We start from the raw sequence: 15,489 nt of genomic DNA, 5'->3' as shown, positions 1-15,489 counted from the left end.
GCAGCTGCTGAGATCAAATGTTGCCTGCTAACTTAAACTTGTATTTCAATATTCTATCCCACTGGCAGTCTAAAGCTATGCATTGTATATCTTGCAGAGCTAAACTATATTCATGTTTCAGTATCAGTGTTGTTTCATATAAAAATACATACTTTGATATCTGAATACATATGCCACTATCTGTAGTACACACTATGTTTGATTAGACTGACTTAATAACAAATGTTTCATCAGAGGTTTCTGTTATGCCTTCATGTAACCAACAATATTTGATTTCCTGTATTGTCTGGAGGAGTTGACAGATTGAAAACCAAATAAATTAAAATAATAATAAAAAAAAATCATAGCTTTAAATATTTTACCTTGCTTTTTTGGCAAGTAGTATTTAGATATTTACCTGCTTATCACTGTCCCATAACATTTATATTTAAAAAAATCGTGGTCATCCATCACTTGACTAGTTTAGTTTCAGTTTTCAAATAACACCATCTCTCTTGTTATAAATGTCAATCAAACAGGTGGGTGACAGCTAAAGGCATTATGGAAGGGCATTAATAATTAGAGGCTTAAATGAGCTTGCCATTACCTGTGAGGGGGTGAAACCTGACATGCGGAATGCTGAAAAGACAAGAGGCACTTCTGTCTTCAGCAACATCTCAATGTAATGAGCAGTGCAGGAATAAACTGGGTGGATTCCAGACTCGGCAATCTCTACAGGAAGGTGGATCTAACAGTGACAATAACGCAAAACAGTGAGGACAACAGAACTTCCCTGCTGTTAGAAATCATCATTTATGTAGCTTTCCATTTGCACTTTAACATGTATGGCCAGAAACAAGGAACAGTTGGCACTGATGTGATTTTTTAAATCAAGGGCCTGGCCTGCAGCAAGAAGCACAATTAAAAAACTCAGGTTAACTTAAACAACCTTGGCATGACATTTCACATACTGCAAAGTGAGGTAGTTATTGATGACAATTTCTCCACAGGCTTTTAACAGCTTGAAGAGTATAAAAAGAGGAGGCTGTGTGGTCCAGTGGTTAAAGAAAAGTGCAGTACCTTGACAAAGTCTTCAGACCCTTGAACATTTTTCACATTCTACTACCTAAAAAATACAATTCAAAATGCATTAAAGTAGGTGTTAGTGTTTCACTGACCTACACAACATCATCTACACTTTCAATGTGAAAGAATAATTATAGAAATATTCAAGAAGTAATTGAAAATAATTGTGGATTGTCTGTGCACTGCAGTCTTCAAATCTAGCCGCAGATTTGCTATAGGATTCAGGTCTGGGCTTTGACTAGGCCACTCGAGGACATTCACTTTCTTTTTGCTGAGCCACTCTATTGTTGCTTTTGCTTTGAGCTTAGGCTCATTGTCCTGCTGTAAGGTGAATCTTCTCCCCAGTCGCAGGTCTCTGGCAGGCTGGAACAGGTTTTCTCTAGGATCTGCCTGTATTTTGCCTCGATCTTCACAAGCCTCCCTGTCCCTGTTGCTGCAAAACATCCCCAAAACATAATGTTGCCACCACCATGCTTTACTGTAGGAATGGTGTTAACAGGGTGATGTGCCGTGTTTGGTTTACGCCACACATATCGCTTAGCATTGAGACCAAAAAGTTCCACTTTGGTCTCATCAGACCACAAAACCTTCTCTCACATGCTTGCAGTGTCCCCTAAGTGTTTCTTTGCAAAAGCTATGCTGCACATCATATGGCTTTTTTTCAGCAGTGGCTTCCTTCTTGTCACCCTCCCATACAGGCAATGTTTGTGGAGTACTCTTGAAATTGTTGAACAGTCAACATTTTCCCCAATCTCAGCCAGAGACCTCTGTAGTTCTTTTAAAGTAATCTTACACCTCACAGTGACCTCCCTCAGCAGTTTCCTTAAGCCACCGCTACTGACTTTGGAGGGACGGCCTGATTGAGGCAGGGTCTTGGTGGTGCCAAACTGTTTCCACTTTACAATGATGGAACTGACAGTGCCCCAAGGGATATTCAAAGACATTGAAAGTTTCTTATAGCCTTCCTGTGACAAAGTGCCCGCCCCTGTTTACATTATCTGTTATATGTTGCGTGTGGTGTGTTAAATGTTAGTGTAATCATTGGTACACAGAATATAAACGGGTCTGTGTTTCACGTGTGTTTAGAAATATATAATTGTATTTAGGCACGGGATTGTACATCACTTCACATGCATTTAAAGTAGTTAACATGTGAACACGAGGTTGCACAAAATTAATTCACGTGCTGGGATTCAAGTGAATAATTAATTAGTAATTGAATCCCAGCACAACAGTATATATAGATGCACGTTTTCTTCACTTGGGGTTGGGTGTTCGGTGAGTGGAGAACGGGAGAGAGAGGAGAAATTTAATAACAATTGCTATTGCGTGCTGGTGGGACCAGCACGATACTTGTGTATTTAAAACTCACCATGTTGTTAAGTATAGACCGTTTTTTGTTTATCTATTTATTTTGGCGAATGTGCCGTGTCCTGCCTTTTGTCTGTGTAAAACCCTTTTATTTACAATAAAACGGAGCAAGCGTCTCATCATTTCACTTCATCTGTTTTGTCTCGGTGTATTCCCTTCCTGGCTCTGACGTCACCCACTCCGGCCGTCTTTGTGACACTTCCCAAAACTGTACCTTTCAATAACTTTATCCCGGAGTTCTTTTGGCAGCTCCTTGTTTGGCACGTTTTGCCATTTGCTTCAAATTCACTTCATACAACATAAACAGCTTGATTCTTCATCCAGGAGTATTCGAATCAGTTGAACTACTGTGATTTGACACAGGTGGGTTATATTTAACTTATTATGTGCCTTGTTAAGGCAATTTGTTGTACCTGAGCTAATTTGGGTTTGCTATGACAAAGGGCGTGAAGACTTATGTAATCAAGACTTTTATTTTTATTTTTTAATTACTTTTTGAATATTTCTGTCATTGTTCTTTCATGTTGAAAGTGTAGATTATGTCGTATAGATCAATGAAACAAACTCCTACTTTAATGCATTTTGAATTTTATTTTTTAGGCAGCAGAATGTGAAAAATGTTCAAGGGTGTGAAGACTTTTTCAAGGCACTGTATGTACATATTTATATATGGTCACTTTTCCTGTACTGTAGATAAATAAAATAAGCTCTATGTGTACAAAGACTGATAAAACAGTGCATGTGTGTATGTCTGTTAAAAGGTGTAAAACATCTCTATGGTTTTCTCTCTGGGATATATGACTGAAAATAAACATTTTAGTAATACCTAATTTTAGCAGTCTTCTCACAGAGACCATGAATGACAGCTTGTGTAGAAAGTTAGACTGCATGACTGGTAATCTGACACCATGCTATTTTCACACACATTCATTGTAAGTTTAAAAAAAAAAAAAAAAAAAAAAAAAAAAAAAAAAAAAAACAGGAGAAAGTTTTGACTACCAGATAATTAAATTATATTTTTGATTTGTGTTAAATTGTTGTCTCAAAGAAAAATTTCCAAATAAAAAAGTTATCAAAATGTATGAAAAAACTTCAGCATCAGACATTTAATAGGGAGGAATTTGTACTATAGTAAGTAAATCTCCCAGGTTTGCCAACACAAACCATGCTCTATCAGAAACAAAAAAAACCAAAAAAAAATTATCCTAGACTCTTACCCCAAACAGACTTTTTTGCACTTTAATGTTAAACGGAACAAATCTTCTACACAAAATCCACTTTTATTTGCTGGATTACTGCATTACTCCATATGTTAATACCTACGCAGATCTTTCATCACTTTGACTGTGTGTGACACTATGAAATACCAGTTCCTGGATGGAATTTAAGTTAGACTGCTCCAAAACTGACAGATCTTTAATCTGATTGCAGTGAACGTAATTACTGTTTCAAGTTAGTAAATACACCAGGATTGTGAAGATGAAAAGTATGTCTCTAAAAAAAACATTTTCACATCTCAAACAGGTTCTCAATTCGGTATCAAAGAAACGTTCCAATTTAATACATTTCTTAACTCACTGATGCATGCAGCCTGGGCAGCCACAAAAATGCTGAGACAAGAAGGCTGGAGAATCGCAGCAGAAATTTTAATGCTCTCTCCTTGTCTCCAGCCATTATCAGAAATACAGAAGACGCAAACCAGTCATAGCCAGGATAGCCTCCCTGCAGACAACCTGTAAAGTACAGTCAAGGAACTCTGACAGTTAACATCCTCTGCTTGTCAGCTGGGATGTGTTTTTCTGTTCTCAGCGTAGACCTATAGACAGCTGAATCTATGCTGAAGTCTATGCTGAAGTTAATTGCTTTTTTTTTTTTCCTTCTTGGCCTTTAAAAGGTCAACTTTATCACTGATCTCTAACAGTGGATTTGAACAGTGTGGTATCCTCAGAAGCCATGTGATCAACACAAAGTTGCATAGAAGAACTTTTTAATAAAACAAGGTTGTTTGGTATTGCAAAGGGAAAAATCTATTTAGTGATAAAGCTTGTTGTAACTTTCTGAAACCACAGAACAAATACTGCTCCATAATAAACTCCTGTTAGAAATAGCTAATAGGAGCTTTTTCAAGTAACCAGACCTATTATGTCGTATTCTCAGTCTGAATCATAATTTGACCCCAACATAATTTTCAACACTACCTGATTTTACAGTCAAATATATTGATTTTAATTATCAGCATCCTGTATTTCACTGACTCGCCTTTTAAAAGTCAGTTGTTGGGTAGTGTATATTTTTTAAATACTGTGTATTCAGGTTTTTAAAAGTATAAGTTTAATACAAATCAGTTGGAAGGATACAAAGAGATGATTTAACTTTTGCTTGCTGCTGAACCAGGAATTTCTTACAGTGCTTCATCAACAGACATAGATCCTGCTCTGAGTCTTCTTTGAGTAAATTTAAATATTTTCCATACCTGCAAGAAATAGATATTATTATAGTATGTGAAATCAGACTGAATGAAGATAAATATTATCTGATAATCACCATTGCTAAAAAGAGTGAAGTAAGTAATTGCTATTACTGCGTTCCTCCAGGATAAACAAAAATAATGTGAGATATTTAAAAAATGATTTTCCCTTGCAGGGTTACTGCATTACCACCTTCACTAAAATCTACATAGGTATATCTGTGATTGACCAGCCCGTTGTCCCTATGGCATGCCAAATGTCATTTAGAGATATCTTAAAATACAATTTAAAATCTTTTCAAATATTTAAAATCTGTAAAAAAATATTTGTAAAACAGTTTATTTTAAGATATTTCTAAAATGTCAATTAAAGATAAATATATTTAAAATTGAGTTACAGAAATCTTTATATAATACGTAGTTATCTGTAAACCATATGGATTCTGCTAGCATGGTACGCAATTTAGAAACTGTCATTTAGAACTATATCTAAAGCCCATTTCACACTGGCGCTCCTACCCAGGTCCCTACCCAGGTTCTAGCTACCTGGGTCACAATCCTGCGTGGTGGGAAACCATGCACCTGGTTCAGCAGCGACCCACCTCAGGGTGTGGGTCAACACATTTTGACCTGGGTCGGGAGAGACAAAATGCATGATGGATGTTTGTGAGCAGTCGAAGGCACAAACAGCTACCCCTGCATGAAGGTTTCAGGGATGAAGAAATAATTGCTCAAATCAACATTTGGGTTGATAATTCAATCCAGAGAAACTGAACAGATGAAAGGGTGGTCACGTGAACGTTGTTGCTTCCAGGACATTGCGTACGCGCATTATGTACTTGCTTCTGTCACCCAGGTCGACTCTGCTTTTTCAAAAATCAGTGTAAAATTGCACTGCCAACCCACATGACACCGGGGAACGACCCAGGTAGAGCATACTAGTGTGAAAGGGACTAAATCATTTCAAAATATCTCAAAATGACTCCCTGTTCATTTAAAGATGTCTCTAAATCATTTTAAAACATCCCTAAAGGTCTTCCTGTTCATCTAAAGATATCTCTAATTGATCATTTGGCTTGCCATACACCAAATGCACAAAGCCCTGACTAAAATAGAAGTAATATTAAAACACAGTACCTGATGGATATTTGAATCCCAAGCTTCTCAACAGAAGAAAGACTCTGGTTCTTTACACTGGAATCAATAGCTTTAAAAAAAAGGAAATGCATGATTGCAGTTCAAGCAGTGTACTTATTTCTACCGGCACCAGGGGTTCCCAAAGTGTGACCCTGTCTGTGGCTCTCGTCAAACATTTTTAAGATTTGTCTACATTTCCTTGGAAAGAAACGATTTGGGCCATTACAAGTTAGTTTTCTGCTCAATATCGGTACAAGCAGCGCAGCTCGCAGCACGGTGCTACTGTAGTTTTTAAAACATGAAAAGAAGACACAATTGCAAGGCAGGGTTGCTGTCTCAACTGCAAGGGGGGGGGGGGGGGGGGGATTCGTTCCTTGGAATCTAATCTAATAATAATTAGTTGTCAGTTTCATTAACAAGCACACTATAATAATTATGTTAAGTCCTAAAACAAAGCTGCTTAATGTGAAAAGTTCGCAATGTGAAAAGCTCTTAACATGGCTTAATGTGCTGAAATAGAAAACAAATGCTTACAAACTTTGCAGATACCAACAAGCGTAACACTTCCCAATACTATCCTAAAATAAATCATACTTTTGTAATTAAACTGCGTGGATAAAAACGGGGAGTTGTGTTAATTGTGATATCCAGTGTTTTGGATTGATTTATTTTGGCATTTTTTCTTTAAATTTGAAAACATTTGCATGCATTAAAAAAAAAAAAAAAAAAAAAAAAAAAAGGAATCCCATAGAATAGATTTCACTAAATAGGGCAGAGTTCTCCCCAGGTCGGCCGAAAAAACCCGATCCATCCATCTTCCAGATGCTACCGTGCCTTTAACAATTTAAATGAAGCAACAAGCTCAATAGTTAAGCTAAAAAGGAAGTGCAAAGGTTACCTTTTTTTTTTAACTCCTTGGTTATCTGAGAGCAATGGAGACGAATATAATATTATTATACACTTTATAGGAAAGACAGGCAGGACAGAAGAGGCGGAGGGGGAGACGAAGAAAACAAAGCCGAATCAACAAGGGTCAGAATAATGGACAAAAATATGGACAAAAATTCAAAGGGCATTATAATAGGAGCATGCTATAGAACGGCAAATTCAGACGCCAAGCAAAATAATCTTTTCTACAGTGACATTAGAAATGTGTGTAGCAAAGGAGAAGCCATACTAAAGGAGGATTTCAACTTCACCCATTTAAAATGGGAAAACCTGGTGGGGAACATGACGGAAAAAATTTGAAAATGGTGGAAATGACAAACGACTGCTTCGTAAAACAATCTGTCAAGGCACCGACTAGAGGGGAGGCAAGCCTTGATTTAGTATTTTCAAATAACGAAGACAGAATAACTAAAACACAGGTCAAAGAACCATTGGCAAACTCAGACCACATTTGAAGTGATTTTTAAAACCCAAAAAGTAATGACTAAAGCTAAGGTTTACAATTTTAGAAAGGCAGACTATAAAGGTATGAAACAGAGACTAACAGAAGTAGATTGGAGTAAAATAGAGAAAACAGCCACATGGAAAAAGGACTGTTGTTTTTTAAAAATGTAGTACTAGAGGCGTAAAACAATTACATCCCAAAAGTAGACAAATCTAAATCTAAAACAAAATTGTCAAAATAGTTTAATAGACAATTAAAAAAAATATTCAGCAAAAAAAAAAAAAAAAAAAAAGGCACAGTGCATTTAAAAGGGACCAAAAACCAAGTACACAGAAAGAGTACTTGGAACTGCAAACGCAAATCAAAAAGGAAGTTAGAAAGGCCAAAAGAGATAGAAATGGACATTGCTAAGGGTCTAAAACCAATTCAAAAATGTTTTTCCAATATTATAACAGCAAGAGAACATTCAAAAGAGGAGGTTAAATGTCTAAGAGATACAAATGGCAAAATCATAGACGAAGAAAAAAAAAATAGCAAATATATTAAAAGATTACTTTTCACAAGTTTTTACAAAGGAGGATACGGACAACATGCCCCACATGTCAACCTATTCCTATCCAGTTTTAAATAACTTCAGCATAACCGAGGCAGAAGTGTTAAAGGGACTAGGAGCTCTTAAAATAAACAAATTCCCTGGGCCAGATGAGATCCTCCCAATAACACTCAAATAAATGAAAGAAGTTATTTACAAACCACTAACCAAGATCATGCAAGTCTCTTGACACAGGCTGTGTCATGGATTAGGGAGTGGTTAACATGTAGAAAACAGAAAGTACTGATTACAGGATAAACCTCTACTATTTCTAATCTATATTAATGACTTAGACTCTGTTATAGTAAGCAAACTTGTTAAATGTGCAGATGACACAAAAATAGGAGGCAAACACTGCTGCAGCAGCAAAGGTCATTCAAAATGATCTAGACAAGATTCAGAACTGGGCAAACACATGGCAAATGACATCTGATAGAGAAAAGTGTAAGGTACGGCACACAGGCAATAAAAATATGCATTACAAATATCATATAGGAGATACTGAAATTGAAGAAGGAATCTATGAAAAAGACCTAGGAGTTTATGTTGACTCAGAAATGTCTTCATCTAGACAATGTGGGAAAGCTGTAAAAAAAAGGTCAACATGATGCTCTGATACATTGTGAAAAGTGATGAATTTAAATCAAGGGAAGTAATGTTAAAAACTGTACAATGCTTTAGTAAGACCTCATCTAGAATACTGTGTTCAATTCTGGTCACCTCGCTACAAAAAGGATATTGCTGCTCTAGAAAGAGTGCAAAGGAGCAACCAGAATTATTCCGGGTTTAAAAGGCATGTCATATGCAGACAGGCTAAAAGAATTGAATCTATTCAGTCTTGAACAAAGACGACTACGCGGCAACCTGACTCAAGCATTCAAAATTCTAAAAGGTACTGACAATGTTGACCAAAGGGACTTTTTTGACCTGAAAAAAGAAACAAGGACCAGGGGTCACAAATGGAGATTAGACAACGGGGCATTCAGAACAGAAAACAGGAAGCACTTTTTTTACAGAGAATTGTGAGGGTCTGGAACCAACTCACCAGTAATGTTGTTAAAGCTGACACCCTGGGATCCTTCAAGAAGCTGATTGATGAGATTCTGGGATCAATAAGCTACTAACAACCAAACGAGCAAGATTGCCAAATAACCTCCTCTCGTTTGTAAACTTTCTTATGTTCTTAAACCTATGTTATCTTTCCCCAGTCAAATCGTATAGTGACAAAATAAGCATAGTAAAGTACCATAATAAAAAACAGTAATGAAAAAGAATGTAGAATGTAAAAAAGAGCAACCAGATATAGTCAATGAAAGACAACACATTATTCAAATTCTTTTCTGGATTATATATTTAAGGTAAGGCAAGTTTACTTTTCCGTTAAAAGTGCTCCTGGCTATAATGTTCTGCCACCCAGCTGTACAGAACAAACAAAACAACTTATTGCACATTAAGCACTTTTCACATTATGAGCAGTTCATGATTAAGCAGGTTATTTTTAGGGCTTAACATTATGTTAATGAAAGCCACATCTTATTTTAGGATAGTATTGGGAAGTGTAAAGCCTGATATTCGCAAAGTTCGTAAGCATTTGTTTTCCATTTACATCCCCATAAACATACACATGAATGGCTGGTTTCACAGACCCTGATTAATACTACTCCTGCACTATGCGATGTTAATTTAGGTAAAACAAACCAAGATTAGTGCTAACCTGGTTATACAAAACAACCAATAAAGTATAAATGCAAACATGATAAAAGTCAATACAAAATATATCATATTTCAGAAACCAAAAAACAAAAGGCAGCCTAAAAGATGTACATCTTGTAGCTATATATAAATTTATGTTATACTGATTGCACATATTGGTGTTTAATTATAGGTGAGTTTTATTAGGTGGCCCTCCTTGATCAAAACTTTGGAAACCTCTATTCTAAACAATTCCATGAATTAAAAACATAATTGAGACACAATGAATAAATACTAGCGCTGGGTCAGTGTAGTCGAACACACGATTACACAAATATAAAAAAAAAACAAACACTTGAATAGCTTACATATTCAAGTACACAAAAAAGACCTATATTAGCTACTAGTAGAAGCAAACCCTGCACGTTCATGTGAATGAGATTAGCATATTAAACGTAAGGACCATAATTAATCATGCAATGCTTGTAACAGCACAGCTCTACAGTAAACGTATTCTGTTTGAAATTGTTGCCTGGTTTTCAGCTAATGTTAACAGATCCCACGATTGAGGTCCCCTTTAATGACTGCACACAGCCACTGTTGCTAGGCAGTCATGATACAGCTTCTGGGAGCACGGCACCGGCTAACTTAAAATTTGTAAACAAATGGATACAGCAAGTGCTGAAAACGGAGAGAAACTTTAGTAACATTGAAAGGAATAAGCTAATTTAACTTTATGATGAATATAAAGACATACTGAATGCTAAGCAGAATAACGCAATGTGTATTCAAAATTCCCATCCCTAATAAATACTGTACTAAATCTATTATTGGTTACAAATTTGATTATTACTTTGGAGCCCCAAGAAATCACATTTTTCATAAAGTTAAACAATATAAATGTCTATTTTGCTCATCAGGTCTGTATTAAATTGTAAGCCTTGGTTGACAAGATGTCCACAACTCAACAGTAGTTAATGAACAAAATGTGCCTCTCTTCATATCATAACTGTCAGAGCTGCCAATTGGAATGGATTCTCCTTCTCCCCAAAGAGTGAGAAAGGGAGGAAGGCTATTATTGTTTTTTGTTAAACATACTCATTATGAAATCCTGTTTTGCAAAACTAGTGCAAGTGACTTAACAGCATATTACTGTTTATAGTTACAAACTGTCTTTGTATTCTGTTATCCATGGAGGGTTAAAGTCGGAAAACTTGGTTGTATTTCTGGAAGGAGAATCCACCCACTAATCAACACAGCATATCCATGTGCCATAAAAACTCAGTGTGGCTTGCATTCATGTCGCTTCTTTTGTTTGGCCTCTTAGCCATGCTTAGCGAGGCCAAACAGGGAGATGGCCGTCTTCAGAGCCTGGAGGAAGGGCTACCCTCAGCTCCCTAAGGTTTCCTCCTATCACTGAATAGGGTTTTTTTCTTTACCTGGACAAATATCCACAGAAAGTAAAAAATATTATACCTTCCTAAACAGCTGAGAGTCTGAAGATTATTACAGAATAATGTTTTCACTTTATGATGACATATACCCTACGATTACTTAGTTTGAATGTAAAAATGTTTAAAAATGTACTTGAAAAAAAAAAAATTCTTTAGAAGAGCGTAATTTAGTAATCTCCTACCCAAAAACTGTAAAAGTAACAGTGGTAGCCTCAGGAAGTAGGATAAGAAAGAATTTTACACCAAATTGTTTGATGGGTGTGTAATGTGAAGAAGTTCATCATCAGATAGATCTGTCAATTCATCAACATCTGTAAAAAAAAATTTTTTCTTTTGGGTCGGTAAGCATCCTTGGTTATGTAAAGCAATTTAGTTTGCTCTCCGGTAATGATGTACTTTAAAATGGATACACTGTAATTGGAACCGAAACCTAAGATACTGAAATGCTGCAACTCATAATACAAGGTACCTCCACTGGCCTGGGGCTTTAGTGAAATGAATTTTGATTGGAGTCATCTGTGATATTTATTCTATGAATATTTCACTACAGTTAATATTTTGTTAATTTATTTTTGGGTTTATTTTGGATGATTTAGTATGATTTCTAGTAAGCCGAATCTCCAGACAGAACACACCCCCCCCCCCCCCCCCCCCCCCCCGCTTTCTGTCTAACTTTACTTTAGTTTTGAAGTATATAAAACCATCCCTGATTAATTGTTGGAGCCTTTGGAGACCTCAGTCATTTGGTAAGCAGCCAATGGTTGTTTAAAACAGTTTAAAATGGGCGTCTAACTTCACCACTACATCATCGTTCATATATGAATGATTTCTAGCGGCGCCGTAGCGGAAGGGTTAAGTGAAGTGAACTGAATGGACTATGACAGCTCCTCTCTAGGTGGTTCATTTGCTAAAAGACTAAAACAACAAAAAGACAGATTCAGCTTTCGGTTTGTTTCACAATCCATCTTCTCCATCTAGACATTCTTCTAAAAATATGAAATCCTCATCTATCCCTGTAGTGTGTGTCCTGGGAATCCAGACCAGTAAGTGCCTAGGCAAGTACTGGGAGAAAGCACAGAAAAATTGGTACATATGTAATAGCTGTCCATCTAAAATACAGAAAGCAAGAGTTTGGAGGGGGGGGGGGGGGGGGGGGGGGGGTCCATTCCCTTACATGAATGTACATACAAACTATCAGTATGGCCTTAAAAATATCAGAAAACCTGTATAAATAATAACTGAATAAAAATGACTAACTAGCTAACTTGTGGTTAATATGTCCCCAAGGACATTGAAGGGGGGTGATGACCACCATGGAAACCAGAGTCATGCACACTGAAGAAAGCAATTTGTCCCACGAATTTAGGTATTATCTAGATAACCTTTCCAGGTTTGCATAGAATGAATGGCAAAATCACGTTAAAGCACATCATATAAATCTATTAATTGATCTGACAGCAGTCAGTCAAACCTGCCTGCATTGTACTGTTAAGATTTAGACAGGGTGAAGCCATTTTGTTTGCTGAAGGATGCTTTATAAATCTCTGGTTTATCTAAAGTGCAGTTGGAAGTGGCATTTATCTTTTTTTTTTTATCTTGTATTTGTGTCAGCAAGCCTTTAATAAAACAGTAAGCCCTTTTCAATTCCTAGAGCTCTTAAGAGAACTGATTGTTCTTATTACTCTACCATTAGTGACCTCCTTGTATGTGGATTGTGTTGCTGTTTGCAGCCTGATGAAACAAAATAGTGATTACCGATTCAAACTACTGACCTGCTTACTGACCTGTTGCTGTTCAGTCGGAAGGAAGAAAATAGCAATTGGTAAGTAACTTTTGAATGCTTGTTTGCTGAGGTAACTACATCAGCTGGTTGAAGTAATTAATTTTCTAAAGCGTTCACAGCTGTGGTAGATTGAAGTGAATTTTGATCTAGACCTGCAGGACAGCATAAATTGGTAAAGTGTCTTAGAACGGCAGCCATTAAGTGCCAGCCAGTTGAAGGGCCACTTGTCCAAGGGCAGTCTGAGCGAGGACCTTTTCCAAATCCCTCCCAATTGCTACTAGAGGCCTTATTCCTACTTTGACACCTAACGTTTGGATCCCCTGGACAAAGCATGCTCACTCTTTCTGCTCTCCTAGAATGAACACTGGTAAGTACCTGCTGCACATACCATTACTAACTCCTTCTTCCCCTACGCTGCCTGCTACAAATTTGAAAATCTCCTTTTTCAATTGTTGTTCTTTGACTAACAAATCTCTGCTTCTCAAACTTATAACCGATACCAATTTTGATCTTCTCCATCTAGCTGAAACCTGGCACTCTGTAAACAACACGCACTCATTGTAGCCACCCCAAAGGGCTATTCCCTCTTTGACAAACCTCGCCTCACTGGCCGAGGCGGTGGCACTGCTGTTATTACTAATTCTGTGCTCGCTTCCTCAGTACTTTCTTTGCCTGCCTTTTCTTCATTTGAGCATCTCACCATCAAGTTCCCCTCTCCCATGTCCCTCACCCTTGCTGTTATCTACCATCCACCTAAGAATAACTCTGCTTTTATTGCAGAGTTTTCAGAATTCCTCTCCCTCATCTGCACTTCTACTGACAAAATCCTATTCAACATTCGTGTTGACTTACCTTCCTCCCCCCTAGTGACCGACTTCAACATGCTTCTGGACTGTCTTTCACTCTCTCAATCTATCAAAGTCCTCACTCACACCCTGGATCTGCTCATGACCAAGGGTCTTGATCCCTCAATTCTCTCTACCTCAGATATCTCTCTCTTTCTGACCATTTCTTAATCACTGCTAATACTAATCTCCCTGCTCCTTCCTCTGCTACTGCTATCTCCTTCTGTCCCAAGAATCTGCTGAATCCTCTAAAACTCTCAGAATGTGTCTCTTCATCCCCTCTAACTGGTACTCTCACGTCCTCAGTTGACGATGCGGTGACCCTCTACAACATTACCCTTACTCATATCATGGACACTGTTGACCCGCTTACAACCAGAACCGTCAAAAAAGATTGTACCTGTTCATGGTACTCCCTTCGAACTTCGATTGCTTAAGTCTGCCTGCCGCAAGCTTGAGTGCAAGTGGAGGTCGTCTAGATTAAAAATTCACAGACAGATCTAGACCAACCAAATCGGTAGCTACAGACGTGCGCTCGCTACTGCCAGAGTGAAAAACTTCTCTGAAATCATAACTATGGGACATGGTAAATCCAATGTTCCCTTTAAGACCATTGACCAAATCCTACATCCAGCCACCTACAGATCCAGCTCCAGTTCATCCTCCTCTCTTACCTGTCATGATTTCTCCTCTTTCTTTCTGAACTAAACTGACAACATCTATTCTTCGCTCTCCCACCACAAACCCAGTTTACTACTTGACTACCTTTTCAATCCTCTGGTTGCCCCTCCTGCCCTCTCCTCTCTCCATTGCAGATGTCTCCGGCTTACTGTTGAAATCAACTACTGCCATGTGCCCCCTGGACCCCTGGCCGACTAACCTTGTCCGTCTCTGTGCTTCTGATCTTGCTCCTTCCATTATGCACGCTCTCAACCTGTACCTGGACTCTGGCTCGGTTCTGCTGCCCTTAAGCTTGCCCGAGTTACGCTGGTACTCAAAAAAACCTCTCTTGACCCGGCTGACTTATCTAATTTTCATCTCATCTCCAATCTCCCTTTTCTCTCCAAAAAACTCTCGAAAGGACTGTAGACAGTCAGCTGATGAAACATCTCACTTATAACAATCTGCTTGTATACAGTCTGGCTTCCTGCCGCATCACAGTACTGAAACTGCTCTGCTCCAGATTATGAGTGATCTCCTGCTTAACCCTTTGCAGTCCATTAATTCAGCGCTTGTCAGGCGCATTAGGTCCAATATATTTTCACACATTCTGTTTATTTTACACGCGCTGTTTAAAATATATATTTTTTCAGAGTAAAACAGGTTTAAAAGGCATTGAATCCCAAAAGGACACTCAGTACTGCATCTCCAGCCAAGCCCCACCCCTTGTTCACTGTATTTTTCACATATAGATAAATAGACAGGATAAATCCTCTCCTGATCACTCGTTTTATCACCAAACTATTTTATTACTATAACATCTCAAAAAGCTCTGCAAATGTCTGTGATATTGTTTGAGTGCTAGATGCGGAAGCAGATATCTCCTTTGTTTGTGTCCGTCTTATCTCTGTGGTGCAGCTGCTAGCTCAATCGCTCAAATGCCTGAGCGCTCCAGTGTTTAGACGTCCTTGGTGCTCAGCGCTTTGATGCCTCAGCACTCCACTGGTTAACGCCCCCCAGTGCTTCGCAC

The 15,489-nt window shown here is 37.9% G+C and overlaps 1 protein-coding gene across 1 annotated transcript in view; it reads right to left on the bottom strand.

Annotated features, from left to right (window-relative positions):
* The window catches only part of tbc1d32 (TBC1 domain family, member 32), a 72,861-nt gene that overhangs the window by 7,545 nt on the left and 49,827 nt on the right, over window positions 1–15,489 (bottom strand). Inside the window, exons 29-32 of the mRNA XM_041253098.1 lie at window positions 6,041–6,110; window positions 4,794–4,909; window positions 4,015–4,169; window positions 587–727 (exon numbers count right to left, since the gene is read on the bottom strand). Coding sequence (XP_041109032.1) covers window positions 587–727; window positions 4,015–4,169; window positions 4,794–4,909; window positions 6,041–6,110 — 482 coding nt within the window. The remainder of the gene's footprint in view (window positions 1–586; window positions 728–4,014; window positions 4,170–4,793; window positions 4,910–6,040; window positions 6,111–15,489) is intronic.

This window comes from Polyodon spathula, chromosome 6, assembly GCF_017654505.1.
Source record: "Polyodon spathula isolate WHYD16114869_AA chromosome 6, ASM1765450v1, whole genome shotgun sequence".
NCBI classification, from domain to species: domain Eukaryota; kingdom Metazoa; phylum Chordata; class Actinopteri; order Acipenseriformes; family Polyodontidae; genus Polyodon; species Polyodon spathula.
This window is presented reverse-complemented; position numbering and strand designations above follow the sequence as displayed.